Raw genomic sequence first — 26,013 nt, 5'->3', positions numbered from 1 at the left:
CTGCTCCTCCCTCCCATCTCCATTAAGAGGTTAGAACAGTCAATAGGTTCGGCTGAGCACGAGGGACTGGTCCATTGATTTCACTACAAGTCAAAGAAGGAGAATAGAGAGGGAGGAAGGGTCCTTTAGTGGAGAGGGGTCACCATATCCTGTAAGCTTAGTGCAAGACGGACTCTGGTCGTGCGCAGACATCATGCAAGGTATACCATAAAGCAAATTCTCAAGGAGAAAGGGTGCTCTGGAGCAAGCATGTAACTCTGAAGGACCATTGTACCAATGTTAGTGGTCAGACACATTTGCCACTTTTTCCTTTGGAATCCTAAATACCGCAGTTGGACTTAAAGCCAGGCTTCTTCATCAGCCTATACAGACTTCACTGACTGAGCTGTACGATTGTGGATGTGTTCACACAAATACTGACACAAGTTATGTTTTGTTCATTCGTTTTTTTATAAAATGGATATATAGAGCATTTCATTTTGACATCAACAAATCTCTCCATTGACACAGCAAAATAAGCCATAGAATCACACTAACTTCACTCAGAGGCACAAAACAGGAAGAAGGTACCGTTACTTCATGTTATACATCTGCCATTTCTGTAAATGTTAGATCACCTTTACAGACAATCTTCACGTCATTGAATATTGCAACAATTAAAGGGGTTTAGGTGGTTAGAGACAGATGGTTAAGGGGGCAATAGGGGTCCAGCCACTGGCAGAACACACATCAATCAAACCAACAGGGTTTAGAGAGAGAGAGAGAAAAAAAACTGAACAATAGCACACCCTCCAAAACGACCACTGGAAACTGTACAGAACAACGGATGCGCAGACACCAACAGGAGTGGAACCATAGAGATATGGAGAAGGACTGGAAACTGTACAGAACAACGGATGAGCAGACACCAACAGGAGTGGAACCATAGAGCTATGGAGATAGACATCATCCATGTCACGGGAATGGCCCAGGGTATCATTCTCTTCTGGTGAGCAGTCCCCTCACAAACTCCCTGCATTATCAGCATGTCAAAGAGCTGTGTGGAGGACTCTAACTACATAGGTTTTATTGTTACAAGTACTTGTGTTTGTTCTTTTCTATATTTGATATCACAAAAAACACAGCTTGAAACGTAAAAGAAACGCTCTAGTTACATATGCTAGTGTTTTACATTTTTCAATGGTTGACAACAACTGTTACCATGGATTTATTGCTTTGTACACTGAGTATGGTTAGCGCCACCTGGAGAGGCCTACAGAGGCCATGCAATGTCCAGCAATTCCCTTAGTATATAGCCCTCCTGTTCAAACCCAGCTTGACACGTTACCTTTGGTTAATTGTGCAAAGAAATTGACACATTAGTAACAGTTTGAGAGACAAAATACATTTTGTGAAAGAATTAAAAAGTTCAAACATTTAGTCTACGGCTTTGTTCCATGCATAAATACATTTCCATAAATACATTGTGAAGTGCTGACTTTAGGTCTCCACAGACAGACAGTGAAAAGCAGGTTTAGGTCCCTGACACGCTACTGAAACCAGTGGTGTATTTAAACCCTGGATTGCTGATGCTATGTATTGGCCAATGAGAGGCTTTGAAGCCATCGGTCAGCCATATTGGCACTCTCCAGTAGGAGCAGTCCTCCATTGGAATGAATGGAATTCTACAGTATTTTAATGAAATGTTTATAGGCCAAAATGTAATGTATTTAAGTATTTTTTGTTGTTGTATTGGGGACAGTAACGTTAGAACTTTCAAAACATTATACTTTTAAGGAAAATGTTTTAATATATATATATATTTTTTAAAATGTTTAGCTCACATAATATAGTTTAAAATTACTCATTAAATGTTCTGTAATAGAATAAACATGGCAAAAACAAATGTAGACAATAATACATGAATTTCTATAGCTTCCAAAATTATTATTTACAATGTGCGGGAGTGCCAAGATGGAGGCACGGTGGCTTCTAAACAAGGCCGATGTCAGTCATCGAGTGTATATATAAATCATTGACTGGAACCCAGTATCTCTACACTGGTCATTCCCACTCTATACACACTGGCTAAATCATGTCTTGCTGCTCTTTTGATTGTCTACCTACTCTTTAAGGAATGGTAAACGTTCAATGTGACATACATTACATAGGCAGTAACAGCTATACTGTCATGTTTTTTTAAATTCTGTAATGCTCTAATGTTTTTACAAGTAGACGTAATATGAATCTCAATCACCAACTTGGCTAATTGTCCTCCTGGACTGCAAGGTATAGTTTTCTTTAACAACATTGTCTATCTGGGTCACTATCCCAGTCTAAAAATGTTTCCTTTTCATTAGCAAAACATATCTCCTGCTGACAGACTGTCTGTACAGTAGATATACTGATTGGCTACTTCTGGATCGGCTGGCTGGTCTTTTCTGCATTGCACAGGCCCTTGATAGTGCCGGCCAGCATTTCTTTATATTGTCCATGTTCTATTTCTTTAGTCACCTCAGACAAACATTTACCTTTGAACAACAACAAATCTCATTGAAATGACTTGAATTGACCAGACAATAAAACGGACATAACGATCATAAGAATTACATAACCGAGTTATGAATGTTTGTAACCTCCAATCATAAACATTTATAGATGTAACATTGTTATAGGCATGAAATCGAGAGCTTGGGACTATAAGGTTCTATCTGCAAAAAGATGATTCTTAGATAATGTAATGTCTGCTTCCAACTCACGCTCTCAAACACATAGATCCCCTGAACGAAGCTCACTCTCCAGATCCCAATCACCTGAATTCTGATCACCCGTATGTCGTTATCACACACTATTTAGTTCAGTTCTTTGCACCCCATCATTGTGAGGTATTGTTTGTTTTGTGACACACTTCTATTGGGAGCGCTGTTTTCCCATAATGTAATCCTCCCGTGTATGATAGTTTTGGCCTGCCTCACTAACGATGCCTTTTGCTTATTCCCTGCCTGTACTTTAGCCTATCGGATTTCCTGTTATCAACCTTTTGCCTGATCTCCCAGACGACGTTACTAGCCTTTTCCCTGCCTGTAATGTTGCCTTGTTGGACCCCCTGTGTATAACCTTCTGCCTGTCCCTGGACCCAGCTACCTGCCTCCTACTGTGGTCCTTTGCAATAAACACCTGCTGCCCCCTGCACTTGAAACCAGCTCTCTGTCGTGTTCATTACAGATAATTGGCTTGAAAGTTCCGAACCCTCATTGGTTTGAATGGTGTCCGCTATTTTTATCTTGCATTCTTTTGAACTTAACAACTTGAATTGGGGTATATAGGTAGAGAACATTGAACAGAACAAGGCTATGTCACTAACTTCATTTTGAAAGAAATGCAGATAGAACCGTAAGGTCCCAAGCTCTCAAAATGCAGATAGAACCGTATAGTCCCAAGCTCTCAAAATGCAGATAGAACAGTATAGTCCCAAGCTCTCAAAATGCAGATAGAACCGTATAGTCCCAAGCTCTCAAAATGCAGATAGAACCGTATAGTCCCAAGCTCTCAAAATGGCACAGTAAACACGTGAGCAACGCTTCGTCATTATTTCTTCTTTCATGCATCTTAAGACTTTTACATCAACTAGCGAAAGTGTTATGTCGTTCTTCAAAACATTATTGTATCTTTCAGCCTCTGTGTTAAAGACAGTTATACAAACACATAATAAAAAAAGAAAATGATATTATGCATTGAAAGGACACTACTTTCAGTGCATTCAGAAGAGATACTGTACAACCTAAGACATACAGTCTCATTCCTGGTTAAGTCCCCTTTTAACAGTGACATGTTTCTTTTACACTGTAATGGCTGGCTCATGAGGAGTTGTAATAAGAACCAGTTAGGCATGATGATCCAGGAAGCCAGTTAAATCTTGTCTGATCGTACATAACAGGCATCTCCAGAATGAAGAAGCTCAGATTGATGAGGTGGAAATGGTTCACACTTACACACAATTGCACTCCAAATAAATATATCTATAATTTATATGCATATTACGTTTACAAATAGATCTGGTAATTTGATTTGCTACATCTCTATATTTTATTTTATTTGTACAATAAAATCATCTTTTGAACAAATTTTATCTTTAGAATTAATGATTTGAATTTGTGCAAACATACAACAATGGATTGTGATCTTTTTTGTTTGGTTTTTGACTCGTTTCGTCTAAACTGGTAAACAATACAAAATAAGTCTACCGTTTGATGGTCAGTGAGTCTCCTGTCTCTAGGAGTAGTCCTGGTCCTGCCTGTAGCCATACGGCCCTCCCTCTGCCTCTTCCTGGACAAACTCCTCCTTCTTATCCCAGCTGTCAGCCCAGCCCCCGTTCTGCGTAGTGGCACCGTACGTTTTGGCCGGACCGCCGCCCAGGGCACCGTAACTCTGGGTGATGTCGCCCGTCTCCTCTGCCAGCTCATCCTCATCGATGAAGCCACACTTCTCATCGCTGGTCAGCTCTGGGTCGGCCCATGGCTGCTTCTCTCCAGAGGCAAAGATGCCATAGAAGATGACTCCCCCGTAGTGAACCAGAGCAGCGATGAGGAACACCCACTGCCACTCTTCTCGAGTCTTCATGTGGACACATGGAATATAAAGTGTTTTATACAAAGTCACAGAGAATTGTAGTTCTATCCGATAATGAATCTACGTTTAACCATTATGTTTTATGGGCTTTCCAAGGGTAACAGAATGTCTTACCTTGTTTTTTGTCATGGCACCTACGATCAATGGGCATACCATGCCAGACAGGGTGCCCACACCATTGGATATGCCCATAAGGATACTGGCATAGCGTGGAGCAATGTCTAAGTGATTGACGTTGAATCCTGATGGAAAGAACGTTCAGAATTAAATACAAGGTTTTCAGTGTGAAGTTACTCTCTATAAGACAGATCTCTAAGACAACAATTGATTAGCACTTGATTAAATAAAAACAAGTGGTTATAGTTCTTGTGGTTTAACTGATTTCACTATAACTTAGACCTCGTTTCAATCAGATTGTATCAGACCGCGTTGGCCGACATCCGCATAGCGACTGTTGTTGGATGTGTAACTGCGGTATGAACTGACAAATAGGTGAGTGGCTGCTCTTGTGTCACAAACCACTCCCTTCCTTAGTATCCCCACTGCGTTAGAAGTTCAAAACGCCAATAGAACGTGTAGGCTAATGCATGTTTTAATGTTAATTTGGATTGGGGGATTCATAGCCTATCAGACAATAAAACATCAGGCATTCGAGCGTTTGTACTTGTAACACGGCTGCATGAACTTCTAATTATAAAGTTGGATTATGAAGTCGGTTGGTTTCGTATTTTGCATCTAATGGCAGTGTCCGCGATAAGCTGACGCAAGGAGCCACTTATGGATTTGACAGCTCTAACGCAGTTCCACCTCAGACACCGTCCAAACAACCGCTATGTGGGTGTTGGCCAGTGCAGATCTGATAGGATCTAGCCCTTACGGTCTCTAGAGCTTTTGCTCATTCTTGGTAGGTAATAAAAACCACCATTAGTAATTACCTTTTTTTCTTTAATGAAGACCACAAAACTACTGAAATACTACTGAAATATCAAAACTACTGAAATACCCCAAACATAATATAAATGTAATGGAAATGAAATTGCGATGAAAATCAAAGCCCCATGCAGCCATCTTGTTGCAAAGGGAGTAGCTAGCCAGTGAATCTCCTCCCCCACACTGAGCGTCCTCTGTAGCTGCACACAGCCAGCCTGTATGGCAGCTCCTCTGGGACTTGTGCTGAATTATTAAATACTCCAGGAGAAAGCCCAAGAAAAATGAGTAGTAGTAAGACCAAGGTCTGCCTTGCGGCCACAAGCTTCAGCTGGAATAGATGTTTGAGAAATGTGAGAAATCGACCCTGTTCCCTTTGTAGCTGGATATTGCTGATTGCAAATCCTTTTTAGACCACATCGGTGGCTGTTGAACGATAAATAGGCAAGTTGGAGTTTTCATCATGAATCTTGTTCTGGAGGCAGCTGGTGGTCACTAGCTGGCAAGGCCACAAAGTCATAACATTTGATTTAAAATCTAATCCTAACCACACTGCTAACCCTAATGTCTAACCTTAAATTAAGACCAAAAAGCTATGTTGTGTTTTCTTGAATTTCGATTTTTCATGTGCCCATCTAGAGGAAATCACTCAGTTCTGCCTCCATGGCAAGATTCATGCAATAAATACTGGCCATTCTAGACAGAATCTACGGTGTAGTTGTTAAATTTATCTCTGTCTATGTAACAGTATTGCTTCCGTCCCTCTCCTCGCCCCAACCTGGGCTCGAACCAGAGACCCTCTCACATCAACCACAGTCACTCACGAAGCATCGTTACCCATTGTGCCACAAAAGCCACGGCACGTGCAGAGCAAGGGGAACCACTGCTTCAAGGTCTCAGCGCGAGTGACGTCACCGATCGAAACGCTATTAACGCGCTCCACCGCTATCTAGCTAGCCATTTCACATCGGTCACATCTACAAAGAGTAAGGGAGGAGTATCCTACAGGCAGCTGTGATCTATACTGGCATACTCTCTGATGCCATGTGTTTAACAGGTACTGACTGACCTGATATGGCAAATCCACTGAAGCCCACAGCAAGGACCAGGAAGGAAATAGCCACCCCTTTGGTGTGGGAAAATCCCACTACCAGCAGCAGCGTAGCCTCCATGCCAAACCCTGCAGAGACAGACAGTCACACACATGCTACAGTAACCCAGGGGCTATGGGCCATCACAGTTGCAATTTAATTACAGTCCCAAAAAGTCATTGTACCACGATCATACAGATAGTGTAAAAGCATTACTATTCTATCAAACTCATTTGATATAATTGTACATATTGTGCTGAAGGGGCTCTCTCACCTCCACAGTTCATGATCTTCCTGACTGTAGTGGTAGATAGGATGTTCCTGCTGCGTAGGTAGTCAGCCAACTGCCCTCCAATGGGCACAATGATTGTCATCACCAAGTGGGGCAGGGCAGACACCATGCCAACCTGAGGACAAGAACAGTTGAAATCAACATCCACATAGAGGTATTAAAAGGTATTAAAGTCAGTTAGAGCCAAGCACAACATTTTCACACATCCCTCACCTAGGCCTCGAGTACCATACCCCAGCAACACTGTTTGGCTAGGCTGGTGCCCTATCCTGGCAATGCTCCACTGGTCTCACCTTGCTTATCTCAAACCCAAACACCTCCTCAAAGTAGGCCGGCTGACTGATAAGCAGTAGGTAGAAGGTCCAGCTTCTGCAGAAGTTGGCCACGATGATTGCATAGACAGGCATGGAGGTGAAGAACTTTTTCCAGGGGGTCTTAAATTTCTACGATGGAGCAAAAGGGAGGAACATACATGAGTTACCGGTGAAAGGCTAGCAGCGGTGCGAAAGAGAGAAACACATACATGCAGCCTATAGAGAGTGCCTGTCCGCACATTCTGATAGATTTATTGTATATTTGAAACCATTTAAAAGTAGGCTAAATGCTACAGCCAATACACTTCTATGCAAAATACGAATTGTTCTTCAATATTTAGTTTATCATTATATCATTGGGTTTCTATGTCCTGCCTTCCTATAGGCTCTGAGTTGAAATAGGCTATGATGTTAAACTCCTATCACACAGCAATACTGTAGCTACCCATACTGTCAAATATTTTACATAAGCTACCGGTCTATTTACTGTGTTGGCAGAATCTTTTAATCTTTAGCAGTAATTTATGCTGTAGCTGACAAAAGAACTGTCCGTTTCTGAAAGAGAAAACAATGGAAATGTTGTTGACCTGTCAGCAGAACGTTTGAATTCAACAATGTTTTGCATCGACTTTTCCCCCATCCTGTTTACGATAGTCTGCCCGCAAATTCTGAAACATTGTCTTGGCAGAAAAAAAACATCCATTGCAGTACATCAACCTGGCCTTAGAGCCATATGGAATATACTTTACGTATTTCTGAGCACCTCCAAGACGTACTGTTTCATACCTACTAATGGTCTAGTTACTTTGGACATAGGGAGGTTGGTCGGGGAGGATTGGTGTGCCAAAACAGTTCGGAACAGTTTGTGCATATATTTTGATGACATTTTGTGACAATTTTCTTCATTGTGGACTGGCAAGGGTTTTTTTCGGCTGTTTAGGCACACAAAACATTTTCTCCAGGCAAGCCAAAGTTGGAAGCCGAAGTGCCTGTTGTCATTCATCGAGAGACAACTCGTTCTCATGCGAAAAAATACTGCACCAAACATCAGTCAGATGCAAAACTGCACGACTATGAAAATAAATCTTAGATTAGATCTTAGATTAACTCTGACTATTTTTGAGGAAGCGTATACTGGCTATGGCATCTCCAAATGGACAAACAGTACGACTGATGCTTTTTCTCGTTTTTCAAACAAGGGACTTTTAAAGTAGTATGTGAGCACACGCGTTCAGTTCACTTGGCCAAATTTGCCTATGCACCAGCCAAATTGAAGCATGCTGACGTCTTAATCCACGACAGACTAGCAATCCAAAAATTGCATGTTCAAATCGCGTCAGAGATAACTCTTGTATTTTAGCTAACCCTTCTCTTAACCCTTATTCTAAACGTAACCAAATTCATCTAACCAGCTACAGAAATTCACGTAAACTTTGTCGTTTTAGTTCTCCTAACATTTTGTCGTTAGTTACCCTAACCGCCAACATAAATTATCTCCATAATTCTCCTTTGTTATTATGGTGCAACAAGCAACCTGATCTCAGATCAAGACGTACAATACTATACCTAATTCAAGATGTATGATAAATGAATCCAATTCGTATGCTATTGTATGACTGGGTAAGATGTATGATACTATACATCCTCTAATTCATAGAATATTGTACGAGCGCTATTCCATTCATAATGTACCTAACCCCCTGAAACCCAGCAATTCATCAGTTCTTGGTCCGTATCTCTAAGGCCATACAAGCCACTGTATTAAGACATGTTGTCCCTTTGAGAGGACATCATGGGCTTCTCAATGATACCACATGTGGGGGTGTGACCTTGACAACTTTATCTTCCTGGTTCTTTAAAAAAATGGATGCCGTTCAAAATGTACACACTTTATGGTAATTTGAAAAGAAGTGTGAGTAATTATAAATGATAATTTTTGTGAGTTTGATATTCAAATTGTTTCTAGTAAGTGGATTTCTCAGGAAGAGTTAAGTGAGTTGTCAGGACTTGTAATATTTTGTTCACATTAAATAAGAGCTAAACAAGAGCTTATAAAAAAATGTGCTCTATAGTGGACACCCACATGCTGCAACTATGTTTTTCATCTTGTCACACCCTGACCATAGTTTACTTTGTATATTTCTATGTTTTGGTTGGTCAGGGTGTGATCTGAGTGGGCATTCTATGTTACATGTCTAGTTTGTCCATTTCTATGTTCGGCCTGATATGGTTCTCAATCAGAGGCAGGTGTTCGTCATTGTCTCTGATTGGGAACCATATTTAGGTAGCCTGGGTTTCACTGTGTGTTTGTGGGTGATTGTTCCTGTCTATGTGTTTTCGCCAGATAGGGCTGTTTAGGTTTTCGTTATGTCCTTTATTTTGTAGTGTTTGTATTGATTCGTGTTTTACGTTTGTTTATTAAAACATGGATCGCATTCGACACGCTGCATTTTGGTCCGACTCTCCTTCTCATACAGAAAACCGTTACACATCTACTTTACCCATTGACTGTAATGTCAATTTTGTAATATTTACATCCTAATGACCGGTACAGAGGACAATTTTGCACATACAATAAAACATAAATAACCATATTTTTAGACCCCAAACAAATTTTTCCGGGTCACAGGAGGCTAACGTAACATACCATACTAAATAAGAGTGTCAGCGTGTCAGAGATTGCCCTGAGACTATGTTGTGTATTACAGTCGCCAACATAGGCCTACTTCAATGTACAAGATCAACTGTTTACCTGTTAAATTCTACTATATACTATAAACCGTGCTGCTTATCGGATTGCATAACTTGAAATATACAGTTGAAGTCGGATGTTGACATACACTTAGGTTAGAGTCATTAAAACTTGTTTTTCAACCACTCCACACATTTCTTGTTAACAAACTATAGTTTTGGCAAGTCGGTTAGGACAACTACTTTGTGCATGACACAAGTCATTTTCCAACAATTGTTTACAGACAGATTATTTCACTTATAATTCACTGTATCACAATTCCAGTGGGTCAGAAGTTTACATTCACTAAGTTGACTGTGCCTTTAAACAGCTTGGAAAATTCCAGAAAATTATGTCATGGCTTTAGATGCTTCTGATAGGCTAATTGACATAATTTGAGTCAATTGGAGGTGTACCTGTGTATGTATTTCAAAGCCTACCTTCAAACTCAGTGCCTCTTTGCTTGACATCATGGGAAAATCATAAGAAATCAGCCAAGACTACAAAATCAAAATTGTAGATCTCCACAAGCCTGGTTCATCAATTTCCAAATGCCTGAAGGTACCGCGTTCATCTGTACAAACAATAGTACGCAGGTATAAACACCATGGGACCACGCAGCCGTCATACCGCTCAGGGAGGAGACGCGCTCTGTCTCCTAGAGATTAATGTACTTTGGTGCGAAAAGTGCAAATCAATCCCAGAACAACAGCAAAGGACCTTGTGAAGATGCTGGAGGAAACAGCTACAAAAGTATCTACATTCACAGTAAAACGAGTCCTATATCAACATAACCTGAAAGGCCGCTCAGGAAGGAAGAAGCCACTGCTCCAAAACCGCCATAAAAAGCCAGACTACGGTTTGCAACTACACATGGGGACAAAGATCGTACTTTTTGGAGAAATGTCCTCTGGCCTGATGAAACAAAAATAGAACTGTTTGGCCATCGTTATATTTGGAGGAAAAAGGAGGATGCTTGCAAGGCAAAGAACACCATCCCAACCGTGAAGCACGGGGTGGCAGCATCATGTTGTGGGGGTGCTTTGCTGCAGGAGGGACTGGTGCCCTTCACAAAATAGATGGCATCATTACGAAGGTAAATTATGTGGATATATTGAAGCAATAGCTCAAGACATCAGTCAGGAAGTTAAAAGCTTGGATGCAAATGGGTCTTCCAAATGGACAACGACCGCAAGCATTCTTCCAAAGTTGTGGCAAGATGGCTTAAGGACAACAAAGTCAAGGTATTGGAGTGGCCATCACAAAGCCCTAACCTCATTCCCATAGAAAATTTGTGGGCAGAACTAAAAAAAAGTGTGTGCGAGCAAGGAAGCCTACAAACCGGACTCAGTTACACCAGCTCTGTCAGGAGGGATGGGCCAAAATTCACCCAACTTATTGTGGGAAGCTTGTGGAATGCTACTTGAAATGTTGGACCCAATTTAAAGGCAATGCTACCAAATACTAATTTTGTGAATGTAAATGTATTTGGCTAAGGTGTATGTAAACTTCCGACTTCAACTGTATATAGCCTGTCTATTTACTAGGCTACAAGGTCCACTTAAATGAGAGCTGTGCATTGTAATTTGTTGTATGGCTACTTCAAGAATATTAACCTGTCATGGAAAGAAAAGGTGAGGAATTTATTCTGCAATGGTTATGAAAATAAAATAAATAGGAAAAGATTCCTATGTCTATCTGTTAGAATAAAATTAAACACATAGATTTTCAGAGATGTGAGATGTGCATCCGCATGGTCTACAGTTTCCGGATAGGTTAGCACATTGTCTCAAGTTATATTTGTATAAATGTCAACTTTTTTGGCGCATGCACAATTTGTGGTATATTCTGGACATACTCACAGTTTATGCATGCGGCCTCAGGGGAGCAGAGATTAAAACAAGCCTGAGTAGGAAGTGGGGCATAGCATCATCTCCCAATTTAATATCATAGGAATTGATTTGAGGAGAAGTGGACTTTGAAGACTTTGAGAACTCTGGCCTAATATCACTAAGAAAACGTAATGGCCTACTAAAAAACTTTGTTAAACTTTCACACAGATTTGGATTATTTCACTGAAACAGAGAAGCAGGGCATGAGGTTAGTTGAGTGAAAGTTGTTTGAAACCCTTCAAACAACTTTTATTCAACCAACCTCAAGCCCTGTCCCTCACCTCAGCAGGGCCCATGAGCTTGGCACTCTCCCCGATGCTCTCCTCTATGTAGACTCGTTCCTCCTGGGTGATGGTAGGGTGCACAGCAGGACTTTCATACGACACAAGGATCCAGAACATATACCAGAAGATCCCAAAGCACCCTGCACAATGATATTGGGATTATTACACAGGATAAATAAAATATGGGTGGTGGATTATGTATATTAGTCATTATGGAACCATGCAGCAAAGCTACAGAAACCCTATTGTAAATGTGTTTTAATTGTGTCATTGTTGTATGTGAACATGTGAAAAGCTTAGATCGGCCTGTACAATAACATTACATTCTTAAAAGGCAGCCGGATCTTTTAGAAATCCCCCATAGACTAAACCCTCAGACAGAAAGGCCAAATTCATCTAGTCCAGGGAGAAATGGAAAATTATTAGAGAACAGACACACCAAAACATTGGGAAGAAATCAATGGTCTGGAGGTCTGAAAGCATCAGCAACCAGCTTTAAAATGTCCTGAAGAGGATGTACTATACGCAACATATTTTCAATATTTTCAAATAGGTTGTTGATGATGATGATTAAAAAATTTTTTTAAAAAACTAATTTGGAAGCTATATAAAAAGATAGAAAGAAAGTGGAAAACTCTATATATGCTCCCAACAATTGAGTGGGTAAACCTAACCAACATTTCGGCACGCAGTGACTTTTCAGGGTGGGTGTGCATCAGCTCATGCTTTTTACATTTGGAAGCTATAACATTGCCATGGAACTCCATCTTACCATAGAGATAGAACACAGAGGACCAGCCTGAGTACTGCACCAAGATCCCTGCTAGAGGCATGGCAATGACAGCACCAGCATATGAACCTGTTAGAGGAAATGGTAGAGAGGGGGAAGAGAAGAAAAAGGAAATCTAAATAGACAAAGGAAGTACAACTACTGTACCTCTTGCTTCACTACCATAGTGTGACAGATAAGATACTATTGAAAAGAGTATTTACCACAGAAGGAGGTGGTGGCCAGGCGACTCCTCTCCAGAGGAGGAGCCCACTTACTCCAGATCCCATGGCAGGCTGGGTAGGTCACTCCCTGGGTAGGTCACACACACCACAGAACCATGAGCAACTAAGAGTAGGTAACTGGTTTAAAGTAAATCATACTGCTGCTATTATTCTTAAGTTATAATGAATAAGACGGCCAGAAAATTCTGATCATCCTGCTCCTTATGGAAATAGCAATGGGATTCTAGCAACACTGCTTAACATTTAGTATTTAGCATTTTATTAGGATCCCCATTAGCTACTGCTAAAGCGGCAGCTACTCTTCCTGGAGTCCACACAAAACATAACTGACTTAATACATGTACACAAGTACATCACAAGACAGAACTACATACATTGTTAATAAGTCTACACGCTTTCATACATTTATACCTTCATAATCATGTGATTCATAGACTACTGAATGCAGGTGAAACACACAACAATGGAAATACAATAACAAGGAGGTGCGTTGCAAATAGGCTGACACTTTTCACTAAGTTCCCATGATGTGAATATAGCAACCTTGTTCCTCTAAATTCCCCTGACGTGAATAAAGCTACCTTGTTTCTATAGTTACCACCCTTAATAATTGATATCCTGGGGTAAAGCTAAGTATAGACTTTTTATAGTTACCACACACAATGAGTTAAAAAATCTAATACATTGTTTTAAATATACAGTACCAGTCAAAAGTTTGTACACACCTACTCATTCAAAGGTTTTTCTTTATTTTTCCTATTTTCTACATTGTAGAATAGTAGTGAAGACATCAAAACTATGTAATAACACATATGCGATCATGTAGTAACAAAAAAGTGTGAAACAAATCAAAATATATTTTATATTTGAGATTCTTCAATGTAGCCACCCTTTGCTTTGATGACAGCTTGGCACATTCTTGGCATTCTCTCAACCAGTTCCCACATATGCTGAGCACTTTTTGGCTGCTTTTCCTTCACTCTGTGGTAGCCATGCTGGTGAAGTGTGCCTTGAATTCTAAATAAATCACAGTGTCACCAGCAAAGCACCCCCACAACATCACACCTCCTCCTCAATGCTTCATGGTGGGAACTAAACATGCAGAGATCATCCGTTCACCTACTCTGCGTCTCACAAAGCACAGAAGTTGGAACCAAAAATCATACATTTGGACTCATCAGACCAAAGAACAGATTTCCACCGGTCTAATGTCCATTGCTCGTGTTTCTTGGCCCAAGCAAGTCTGTTACTTGAACTCTGTGAAGCATTTATTTGGGCTGCAATTTCTGAGGCTGGTAATGAACGTATCATCTGCAGCAAAGGTAACTCTGAGTCTTCCTTAGTGATGATAGACTGTCGTTTCTCTTTGCTTATTTGAGCTGTTCTTGCCATAATATGGACTTGGTATTTTGCCAAATAGGGCTATCTTCTGTATAACACCCCTACCTTGTCACAACCCAACTGATTGGCTTAAACACATTAAGAAGGAAATAAATTCCACAAATTCACTTTTAACAAGGCACACCTGTTAATTGAAATGCATTTCAGATGACTACTTCATGAAGCTGGTTGAGAGAATGCCAAGAGGGTGCAAAGCTCTCATCAAGGAAAAGGGTGGCTACTTTGAAGAATCTAAAATCTAAAATATATTTTGACTTGTTGAAAACTTTTTTGGTTACTACATGATTCCATATGTGTTATTTCATAGTTTTGATGTTTTCACTATTGTTCTATAATGTAGAAAATTGTACAAATAAAGAAAAACCCTTGAATGAGCAGGTGTGTCTTTTGACTGGTACTGTATGGTTTATTTGTCACATATACCTGATAGTTACAGTTTTACAGGGTCATCCAGTAGTATGACGCCCTTGGAGCAAATTAGGGTTAAGTGCCTGACTCAAAGGCACATTGACACCTTGTCGGCTCGGGTATTTCAACCAGCGACCAATCGGTTACTGGCCCAACGCTCTAACCGATAGGCTACCTTTCCTGGGGTAACATGTAATATCTTATACTTCTAAGCCTTTTGTTAGCTACCACCAGCTATGGGTTTCATTAGGTAAAATTAAACATTTCTGAACATGAAATAACCACCCACTGGGCACAGACGTCAATTCAACGTTGATTCAACCAATGTGTGCCCAGTGGGCAGGCCTTGAATCTTGAGCCTTGTTACAGTCTATCGCCCTTAACGGGTTAGCTGAGATATAGTGTAGCGTGTTACAGTACCACCTGTTATTGGATTCATTAGGTAAAATACAACGTTCATTTGTTATCTTAACTTTGTCTTCTAATCTTTCTTCACATGTCCTTTAAATACCTCCCCCATTTTGGCCAAACTGATTAATACATATAAATAAAAAATAAATAAAAACACAAAGTTGCACACAAACATTTTAAAGACTAAATGTAGGGAACTGTGTTATTCAAATAGATGGTTTCAAACAGATTGTCACAGAATAATGGGAGAAATTGTAAACATAAGACATACTGATAATAGATTTGCCTGCACTGAGCTGACAATCACAAGAGATGATACTACCAGATATGAGCTGCCATGGTTGTAAATCAAATATGATCACAAACAAAAACCAACATACTCTCTTCATTGCCTTTTTGATTAACATTAATAAGAGACGCAGTGCTCTGAGCTAACTGATGAGCCTCTCATTACACTGACAATGCTGCTGCCATTAAATGTTCATTAGCTGCTAATTGGAACAGAGTGTGCTATTTGAAAATGCAATCTGCATGGACATGCTAGGAGGAGATTTATCCTAGCTATCCACTGGACTGATCTGAGATCACTATATATGAATCACTTTTAGGTCCTCCTGTAAGCTCATGGAATGTGTACCACTCACAACTGAATTAATATTGCTCTATTTACTGAATATACCCAAAACACAGAAGCCTTTCCTTACAGAGTCAAAAACAAGACATAACCAGATTAGCCTTTGTCATCTGATGGCTCATTCAAATCAAGGACCCACTGGGCACAGGCGTCAATTCAACGTCTATTCCACATTGGTTCAATGTCATTTCATTGAAATGACGTGGAAACAACATTGATTCAACCAGTGTGTGGCCAGATGGGAGCTACTGGCCCAGTCTCACCTCAGCCATCAATGCCAAACACGTAAATGTGCTGTTGTTATTGAATTACACCATTCATTATCACAAGACATTCATTTGAACCCTATTTCTATCACTTACAGCCAACACAGCCTATAGACAATTATTTTAAGATAATTATTGCATTGAAAGTAGTTAGTAATGAGTCAGGCTTGTGAGAATAAAGACATATTTCCATTCTCTGCAAGATAATGGACAATAAAGTATTATTCTAAAATTCCATCTATGGTGTTCAAAATGATTCTCAATGGTTGGCTCTGGTGCCAGGATGGTGTATCGGTGAAAAGTACTTAAGTAAAAATACGTTAAAGTACTACATAAGTATTTTTGGGGGGAATATTACTTCACTATTTATATTTTTGACAACTTTTACTTTTAATTCCCTACATTCATAAAGAAAATTATGTACTTTTTACTCCAAACATTTTGCCTGACACCCAAAAGTACTAGTTGCAGTTCGAATGCTTAGCAGTAGAGGAAAAAGGTCCAATTCACACACTTATCAAGAGAACGTCCCTGGTCATCCCTACTGTCTCACATCTGGTGGACTCACTAAACATACTTTTACTCAAGTAGCATTTTACTGGGTGACATTCACTTTTACTTGAGTCGTTTAATAGGTATCTTTACTTTTACTCAAGTATGACATTTGAGTACTTTTTCCACATCTGATTCGTTTAGCTGGATGTGTTTTATTATGACACTGTGAATGTAGCCTGCCCTTCAGTATCAACATGGCATCATGTTTTACTGTACAAGGCAGCCGCTGCCAACATCTCATGTTTCAATATGCCTACTGGACAGTGGATTCATGAGCTGATGATATATCAGCACATTGTCTTTGGGAATATGATTCTGGCTAGACTAGCATTTTCCTAACTGTGGTGTTACTACCAGAGAGCAGAGCAGATATGTTTCAGCAGGTTTATTGGTTCATTCGGATCCCTATTAGCTTTTGCCGAAGTAGCAGCTATTCTTCCTGGGGCCCACATAAAAACATAAAACATGTCAAGTAACAACCCACTGGGCACACACTGGTTGAATCAACTTTGTTTCCACTTAATTTCAATGAAATTACATTGAACCAACAAGGAATCATTGTTAAATTGCCATCTGTGCCCAGTGGGAAAACACAATGATAGAAAAGAACAGTCACACAAATGTAAAATAAAAACATATATAAACAATACAACTAAAGAATAATGTGTGTGTAGATTGTGTGTGTTAAGAGTGTGATAGTGTGTGTGTGTCTGTGTGTGTGTGTGTGTTTGTGTGTGTGTGTGTGTGTGTGTGTGTGTGTGTGTGTGTGTGTGTGTGTGTGTGTGTGTCATTTCACCATCCCTATTGTGCCATGAGAAGTTGTTATATTTTTTTTTAAAGGTAATTTTGCTGTTTGCTTGAGTAATTGGAGATGGAAGGGAGTTCCATACGATCACGGCTCTGTATAATACTGTGCTTTGCCGTCAATTCGTTTGGACTTGGGGACTGTGAAGAGACCCCTGGTGGCATGTCATGTGGGGGATGTATGGGTGTCTGAGCTGTATGATATTTGATTATGCAGACAATCTGGATTTTTAATCTGTTACTCATCAATTAATCTCTGATCAACCGTCAACCAGGAAAGACTGACACGTGCAGTTAAGGGCAAGGTGTGCTGCTCTGTTTTGAGCCAGCTGCAGCTTTACTAGGTCTTTCTTTGAAGCACTTGACCATATTACCGGACAGTAATCAAGATGGGACAAGACCAGAGCCTGTACAACTACAGTTAATTTTTGTGTGAAAAACGCAGAACATATTTTTTAGAACAGACAGGGGGGACTCTCCCACAACAAATACCCAGCTACAGATCAATACAACGGTCTCACATTTCCCCAGGGTGCATTCTGGCTGTTGTACTGCCTCTATTCCATTGCCTCTGACATACTGTAGCCTAAACATAATCGAACTGCCACAAAGGAAAACTGGCTATTTTCGAAAACTGTGCTATTGACAGGATAGGCGTACTCAATCTGAATTACAATTTGCAAATAAGAAAAAAGCTCTCCAGAAATGTGACTTTTGAATTAAAGAACTCCTTACCTCCACCAGCCCTTGCAATATCCTCACAAAGATGACCAGTCCATAATGCGTCCGTGCCGCCGAGGGGATAAACATATTAAGCGTCGAGGTAAGGAAAATGGCAAGACCGAAAACCCTAAAAGAAACAGAAATATACACATTTGCATATATCGTATGTCGTAGACCTTATACATAATTTTGATAAACAATGTGTCCAGTAGGCCTAGTGATTTATTTAAGCTGTATTTATGTCTTGGCCAATTTATTCTTCAAAGCAGGAAACAGTTAGTTTAGTTTAGGCCTAGGCCTCCCATTTACTTCATGTTTAATTAATTTCTTAATCTCCGATTTTTTTTTTTTTAAAGCCATCCGGACTAAATTTAGCAGGGACCCATCGAACAAATCACATTCCACACTCATTTACTGGCTTACTATCGAAATGGAGTTAGTCCTATTCAATGTAATTTCTCTATCCTATTTTCTAATGGTTATAAGGCCTATATTGCTGTTCTTCTTCTAATCAAATGGCCAATCTTACGTCCATATATATATATATATATATATATATATATATATAATTTTCTTGCATCATTAAAATATTTAAGACTTTGATTTTTTTCATGTCAAGCATTGGCTAGTGCACCGTTAAATTCTTGATTTACGTTAGATAGCAATAATTAATTTGGAGAAATAAATGAAAGCGTGATGAACGGGAGTGCCGACAGCAGAGAGCATTGGTTTGAGCGCAGCTGAGCCAGTGGAGGCAATCCCAAATGAATAACCGGAACCATGGTATTTTTTACAATTTTTGTCACGTCTTGTAAACACCCGGAGACCACGCCCCTCCCACCCGCACGCGGGGGGCAATTCTAATCGGATTGAGGCAACTCCCTGGCATCGATTACATCTAAATGTCAACCAAGAAAACATATAGACAATAAACATGTTATACATTAAACTACATTATACAAATGTAATACATCGTATACATTTAAATAGCCCGCTCAACAAATAATATTGTATTTACTCAACAAAACATATTATGATGCCAAATTGATTGTCTTTCTTCATATATATTCAGGGTATAAATTGCGATCACCAATTATGGACACTACTATTATGAACAGTGGACCAAAGACCCACTAAAATATATAGTAATTTCCTATTATAATATCCTATATTTAAATGCTGCTCATGCCTCATGTAAGCTAGGCCTGAACCTTATTTATAAGCCATGTTTAGTGTGCACCGTGCATATGAGCGTGAGTAAGCCTTCGGCGACGAGGACCGGGCTGGTCGCCATGCCCCCAGAATGCAGCAAGTTAGACACGGCTCCCCCCGGGGACCTCATTAACAGGTGGCAGAAAGCCCTGTGGACCGGAGCGACACCGTCAAATCTCAATAGCCCTGCCAGCGTCAGCGGCTGAATCGCTCCCTCCCAAATTAATTATCCATTAATGGCCTTCTCCATTGCAGTCACAATGGTTACTATGCCTACTGTCTGTTAAACCTTGGGTCGCAATACTGGCCTGCAAATCCTCCCTCTGATTTACAATAAAGGTCTAATTGTCATAAAGATTTGAAACGTCCAATTAAACCCTTGTGGGATGCCTTTGTGTCTGCAACATTTCCAGACCATTAAAATGTTGATTTTGTTTAAAAATTCGTTCCTCACATAATTTATTCTGACGGGAAAAGGTGTGATAATGACAAGTTGAAAACCGATAATATATCCAGGCTTCAGTAATCTACATCTACGTCATCATCCCAGTTGCTCGGATCTTACATATTGGGTACATCTCTTGATGACTAAAATAAATCGGACCTATTTTCATTTTTTTTCTTGAGGGTCGTTCATTTCATAGTGATACATTTTAGTAACCAATTGAATAATTACGAATAGATCGCATTTGAGACTGTGAGAAGGAATACGAACTTATGTAAAAAATAAATATATATATATATATAAAATAATAATAATGAATGTAGGCCTGCCTACCTGTTAGCTGCCAGTCTCGAGCATATATACCCTCCTGGGATCTGCGTCACTATATAGCCCCAGAAAAACGAACCATGGATCATACCGACTGTCTCTGGGTCCCAGTTGAACTTTGCTTTCTTTCCAGTGAAATAAAAACAAAGACAATAAAATAAACAATACACAATCGATGGAACATCGTAATAAATCCGCTTCACATATATAATTCCATTGTAATTCAATACAATAATTCACAAAACGTATAAGACGTATTATAAATAACCTTAATAACCAAAGCCTAAGGTCACATATCATAACAGGAAATAGGGATATAGTGAGAAGCAGAAATGTGAGCTATAATCATTACCATCATATACGGTAGGATACACATGCTAAATGCTGTGTTATTATGGAATACAATAGTTTATGGTTGTGGCATACCTATAATGGCTGCACTGAAAAAGCATGGAGCAAAATTAATCTAGCTATGAAGGGAAATGTTCTGTATCTGCCTTTGCTTATTTTTTATTTTCAATATAAGGTCAGGTCAAGTGTGAGAAGATTAGGAGACCTCCAACATCTGGACTATTTTTAGGGACGCCAAATTAGGGAGCAGGAGGGCGGTGACACGATGTTGACGTCAGTAAAGTGTGCACCACACACACCTCTGTGATGATGATCTTCCCATCTTTGTGAATCGTGCTGTTGTTGACCATTCCCACGATGGCCACGCCCAGATTGCATCGGATGCCGAAGGAGATACAGAAGCCTAGACCGCTCATGATGGCGATGATGTATCGGCGGGGCAGCCCAAAACACGTGCAGTCGCACAGGGGTGCTTTCTTCTCCTGGGCCCCAGAGGGCCTGCCGTCCTCTGTTAGTTCGATAACTTCACCAGTTCCCTGTCGCTTCTCCATCACCCTTCAAACAGCCAGATAAAAAAAGTAATCCAATTTCGTCGGAAAATCAGCCTCAAATTAATGGATTAACCTATGTTCGATATTTGAATGTTATGAATAATAAATGCATTTTAGTGTAGCAAAAATTCCGGCCTGTAATTAAGTTAAATGATAGACCTATACAGTAGTCTGCAGCCTTCAAATATAGCCTGCATCAAGTCCAATAAAAATATTTAAAATGTAAACGTTTTTGAAAATAAGGAAGGAGACTAATTTATATTTTAAAACCATATTCTTCGGATAGCGTACTGAAACACCATTTTAGGTTATCTAGGGCTACATTAAATATCTATGCCTATTCAATCCGCTATTTTATGAGGATAGTGTATTCGCCCCAACGACTGGGGGCGCTATTTGATGAATGATAACCAACATGATTCAGAACATGATAACTAACATGATCCAGAAAATGTTTTTGTTTTTTTCATTAAACGAAAAGTCTACTTTAGCAAGGTCATTTAGCAACTATTAATAGACAATGGCGCTGTATGTTAGCGGCACCAGGTTCAATTTCATCGAATGCCAAAAAAAAGCATCGTACATTGGAGCAAGAAGCGAATGAAGATGCGCCCACCGCATTGCAGCAACCGCTCACCTTCACCCTCATTTGCATTCACGGATTTGGCTGTTGCTAATTTTCTCCAGGCAAACATTCACCCTGCGGTTTCAAATGCATTATTGACCATTTTCACAATTAATTCGTTTGCCAAAATAAGCCCAATAAAGCTTAGGCTAAAGTTACAGTATTAGGCCTATACCTCAAAAAAAATATGTAAAATCGCCATAAGGAAAAAATTACAAGAAGTCTTATCTTATCTTAGCTAATTATGCACTCCTGTTTAGAATATACATTTGGAATATCAAAAATATTGCACATGAACTAGATTAATGTGATCATTTCGTTATGCCCAACGAAAAATACATATTTTTAACGCAACAACATGCAGCTGTTATTTCATACAAGCTAAGTTTAAAATGGGACTTGGAATCCAAATAGGCCTATCGAAGGAAGCAACAATATATCGAAAAAAATCCAGACCAAAACTAAATAGATTAATTTAGAGGCTTCAACAATACATTGATTGACATTAGGCTGCAACTACAAACATCAGAATAGATGTCAAATGTTTTTGGTCACATACACATGGTTAGCAGATGTTGATGCGAGTGTAGCGAAATGCTTGTGCTTCTAGTTCCGACAATGCAGTAATATCTAACAAGTAATCTAACAATTACCCAACAACTACATAATTCACACAAATCTAAAGGGGTTAATGAGAATATGTTCATGTAAGTATATGGATGAGCGATGGCCGAGCGGCATAGGCAAGGTGCAATAGACGGTTTAAAATACATTATATACATGTGATATTAGTATTGTAAGAAATATAAACATTATTAAAGTGTCATTGTTTAAAGTGACATTGTTTAAAGTGACTAGTGATCCATTTATTAAAGTGTCTCAGTTAGTGATTGCTGTTGAGCAGTCTGATGGCCTTGAGATAGAAGCTGTTTTTCAGTCTCTCGGTCCCAGCTTTGATGCATGAAGCCTTTGCCACTTAGCAAGACAAATCAGTTCGACGTTTAGGCTACTAGCAATAAATCGATACCCATCCCGTAAATAATGAAAGAGATAACCTCCTGTAGTTGTTGGTTTCAGTAAAATATTTTAAATATTACAGGGACCCGGTCACAAGCCAATTGCAAACGAAGATAACACTCCGTGGATCTGTATTTAATCGCATACATAGTAGGCTAGTTCACGGCAAATGCTTTTCGCAGCTATCTGTTTATTGCATTAATGTATTGTTGACTTTTTCCACATGCATCAAGGTCCTTCCTGCGCTTTCACGAGGTTATGCATAATTTTCCCACTACGTCTATTAGAGGCGTGACCATGACTGCAAGCTGTTTGAGATAAAAGTAACACACTTCTCGGCATAGGATAGGAACGTCCAGTAGTCTACTACCATTACACCACCATATTACATACACCACCATATTGTAGGCCTATCACTTGAAAATACAGAAATCATAACCAGCCCTATGTTTAAACATGGGCTAACCTGCATATTAAACATAATTTCAACACCTACTTGTACATCTGTCCCAGGGTCTTCGCCCCAAATTCCTTTATCCCCTCTTTGGCTCTCATCTTGACGGACTCCATATCCAAATTTGATGTTTTTCTAAAAAATGTCTACTGTTTAAGCTTCATGTTACGGTGCAATGTGACCGAACAAACCGGTGGAGCAAGCGATGTATCTGATTATTTTATAAGAAAAGCAGACAAGATCTGTAGCCTATCACGCGTCGTTCGCTTTAAAAACGCCTACATGTGAGAGAAATCAGATGAGCTCTGATTCCCCATTCCCCATATAAACTAATCGTTCACCTCACGTACAAGTGCCATCGCAATGAAAATCAACAGATCATTCCTAAAGCGAACGAAAGAGAAAAACGTTAGAAGCGTCTACGGTGAAAACCATGTAATCTAAAACAAGAAACAACCAGTAAAAGCGGGAACTAGCGGTGTGTGGAGTTGCTTCTATAAACCACAGAGCTGTGCTTGCGCGTCTCTGTGGAGAGCGCCAGCTTTTCTGACGTCGCGAGAACCTCTGGCTGTTCAGCACCAAGGTCAGCGACAGCCTCGTGCACACTATCTGCGCTTGGTGCACGCCGCATCCACATAACTGATCACCAGAGTAATACTCAATATAGCCTACTGTCCAGAAAGCTATTGTTGTTACACTGTAATCGACTGTTTTAGGGAGTGGTTCAGGCTGGAATAAGAAAGGATGGTTAGATGGTTTGTTTGCATTTGGAAATCATAACCGAACAAAGTGTGAGGGCTATGCGTGGTGACATACAAACGCAAGTTATTTTCAGTTTTACAACCTTTCCCAATATTTGTTTTTATATTAGGCATGAAGTCTACATGGAGCCTACATAAAATACTGTCTTATCTTCCGGAGGGCGGTGCTATGGAAACCAGATGAGGGCTGGATTCCCCTCCTATGAGCTCTCGTGAAAACAGGAATCCATCAATAATTTAGGCATCCCCCCAACACATACACTTTTACCCACTTCTCTCTCTTGCTTGCTCCACACACACACACACACACACACACACACACACACACACACACACACACACACACACACACACACACACACACACACTACTGTAACTATAGCATCAAAGGGTAGCTCAAAGTTATTTTGCGGTTCCACCACAGTTCATTCTGAAGTTGGGTCATTGTGAAATATTAAAATGTAAGAGCCGAACACCTTTGAGAGACACATGGAAATTCTTAAAGAAACTGGCAGCTACCTAATGCTAATAGAGTATAAATGGATTGGGGAACTGACGCCATCTGGCGGGCACTTAGTATAATTCCTGTCAGGTTTTTGCATTAGGCCAGTGAGACATCCTCGAAGTACTCTACATTTTACATGCAGTACTGGATGGGATGAAAACGTGATAATATATATATATATTTTTAAACCATGATATTTGATTTGAAGTATTTCTGATATGAATAGGCTGCTATTGTCATGCCTGTATCCTCCAAGATACCCTAGACCCACTTAAATTTGCATACCACCCCAACAGATTCACAGATGACGCAATCTCCACATTGCCCTTCCCACCTGGACAAAAGGAACACCTATGTGAGAATGCTGTTCAGTGACTACAGCTCAGCATTCAACACCATAGTGCCCACAAAGCTCATCACAAAGCTCATCACTAAGCTAAGGACCCTGGGACTCAACACCTCCCTCTGCAACTGGATCCTTGACTTCCCGACGGGCTGCCCCCAGGTGGTAAGGGTAGGCAACAACCTGTCTGCCACACTGATCCTCAACACTGGGGCCCCTCAGGGGTGTGTGCTTAGTCCACTCCTGTACTCCCTGATCACCCAGACTGTGTGGCTAAACACGACTCCAACACCATCATTAAGTTTGCTATACATGTTCTATACATGTTCTTAATTATACAGTAATTGTAGTGCACACATTTAAAATCCTGAAATATTTTATTTAAAAGGACATTATCAGAATGTTGTTAATAAGTTCAATAGCCTTTCATGCAAAACAATCAAGACACAACATATTTAGATAACACAGACTATGATTTTAAAACATATGAGTTGTGAAACATCATAGGAATAGAACAATAGAAAGTTATTGTTTTTGAAGTACATCCCAAAAAGTAAACATAGACATTTAAGGCATTGATCTGCTGGTCATGTACTGTGGCTTCCACCCTGTACGCAAAAAGGACATGCCTGAGATAGTGATGTAGTACGTGACTTTGAAGTTGAAGTTATACCAAGTAAAATCGTCCAGGGGTATATTTTCCACCATCAGCATGAGAGGCTATTAACATTTACAAAACAGATTAGTTCAAAACAGATGAACCTAGAAAAAGCCTACAAATAAAATCGGATCAATATATTACATAATTAACTGCATTATAAGACCTAATCCTACATTGAGCAAACTATACTTTACAAATGTAATCTGTACAACAATCTAAATAAGTGATTTGTTTACTGAACTTAATATGGCAACTACTGTACATACCCCAACATTTTTCATGTGTATACAGGCTGTGATAAAATAGTGTGAACTGATTGCTGTAAAGGGGACATTATGCAGGTTAAATGATGCATGTTTCCTTACATTGAATGTCTATGGGACACGAGATTGTGATGCATACTCTG

The 26,013-nt window shown here is 39.8% G+C and overlaps 1 protein-coding gene across 1 annotated transcript; it reads right to left on the bottom strand.

Moving 5' to 3' along the window:
* Positions 1–431: 431 nt before the first annotated feature.
* On the bottom strand, positions 432–23,944 carry LOC110506645 (vesicular glutamate transporter 2.1). The gene is made up of 12 exons (XM_021586422.3): positions 23,380–23,944; positions 20,990–21,245; positions 20,346–20,464; positions 18,368–18,482; positions 13,133–13,220; positions 12,912–12,998; positions 12,137–12,279; positions 7,212–7,361; positions 6,901–7,033; positions 6,605–6,715; positions 4,723–4,850; positions 432–4,593 (listed from the first exon to the last, which is right to left on the bottom strand). Exons 1-12 carry the CDS (start codon positions 23,451–23,453, stop codon positions 4,252–4,254), a joined length of 1,746 nt encoding a protein of 581 aa, XP_021442097.1. The 5' UTR covers positions 23,454–23,944; the 3' UTR covers positions 432–4,251.
* Positions 23,945–26,013: the final 2,069 nt, after the last annotated feature.

Source organism: Oncorhynchus mykiss, chromosome 26 (genome assembly GCF_057628025.1).
Source record: "Oncorhynchus mykiss isolate SJ-2025 chromosome 26, ASM5762802v1, whole genome shotgun sequence".
NCBI classification, from domain to species: domain Eukaryota; kingdom Metazoa; phylum Chordata; class Actinopteri; order Salmoniformes; family Salmonidae; genus Oncorhynchus; species Oncorhynchus mykiss.
Note: the sequence above shows the minus strand (reverse complement) of the source record. Positions and strands in the feature narration are given on the sequence as shown.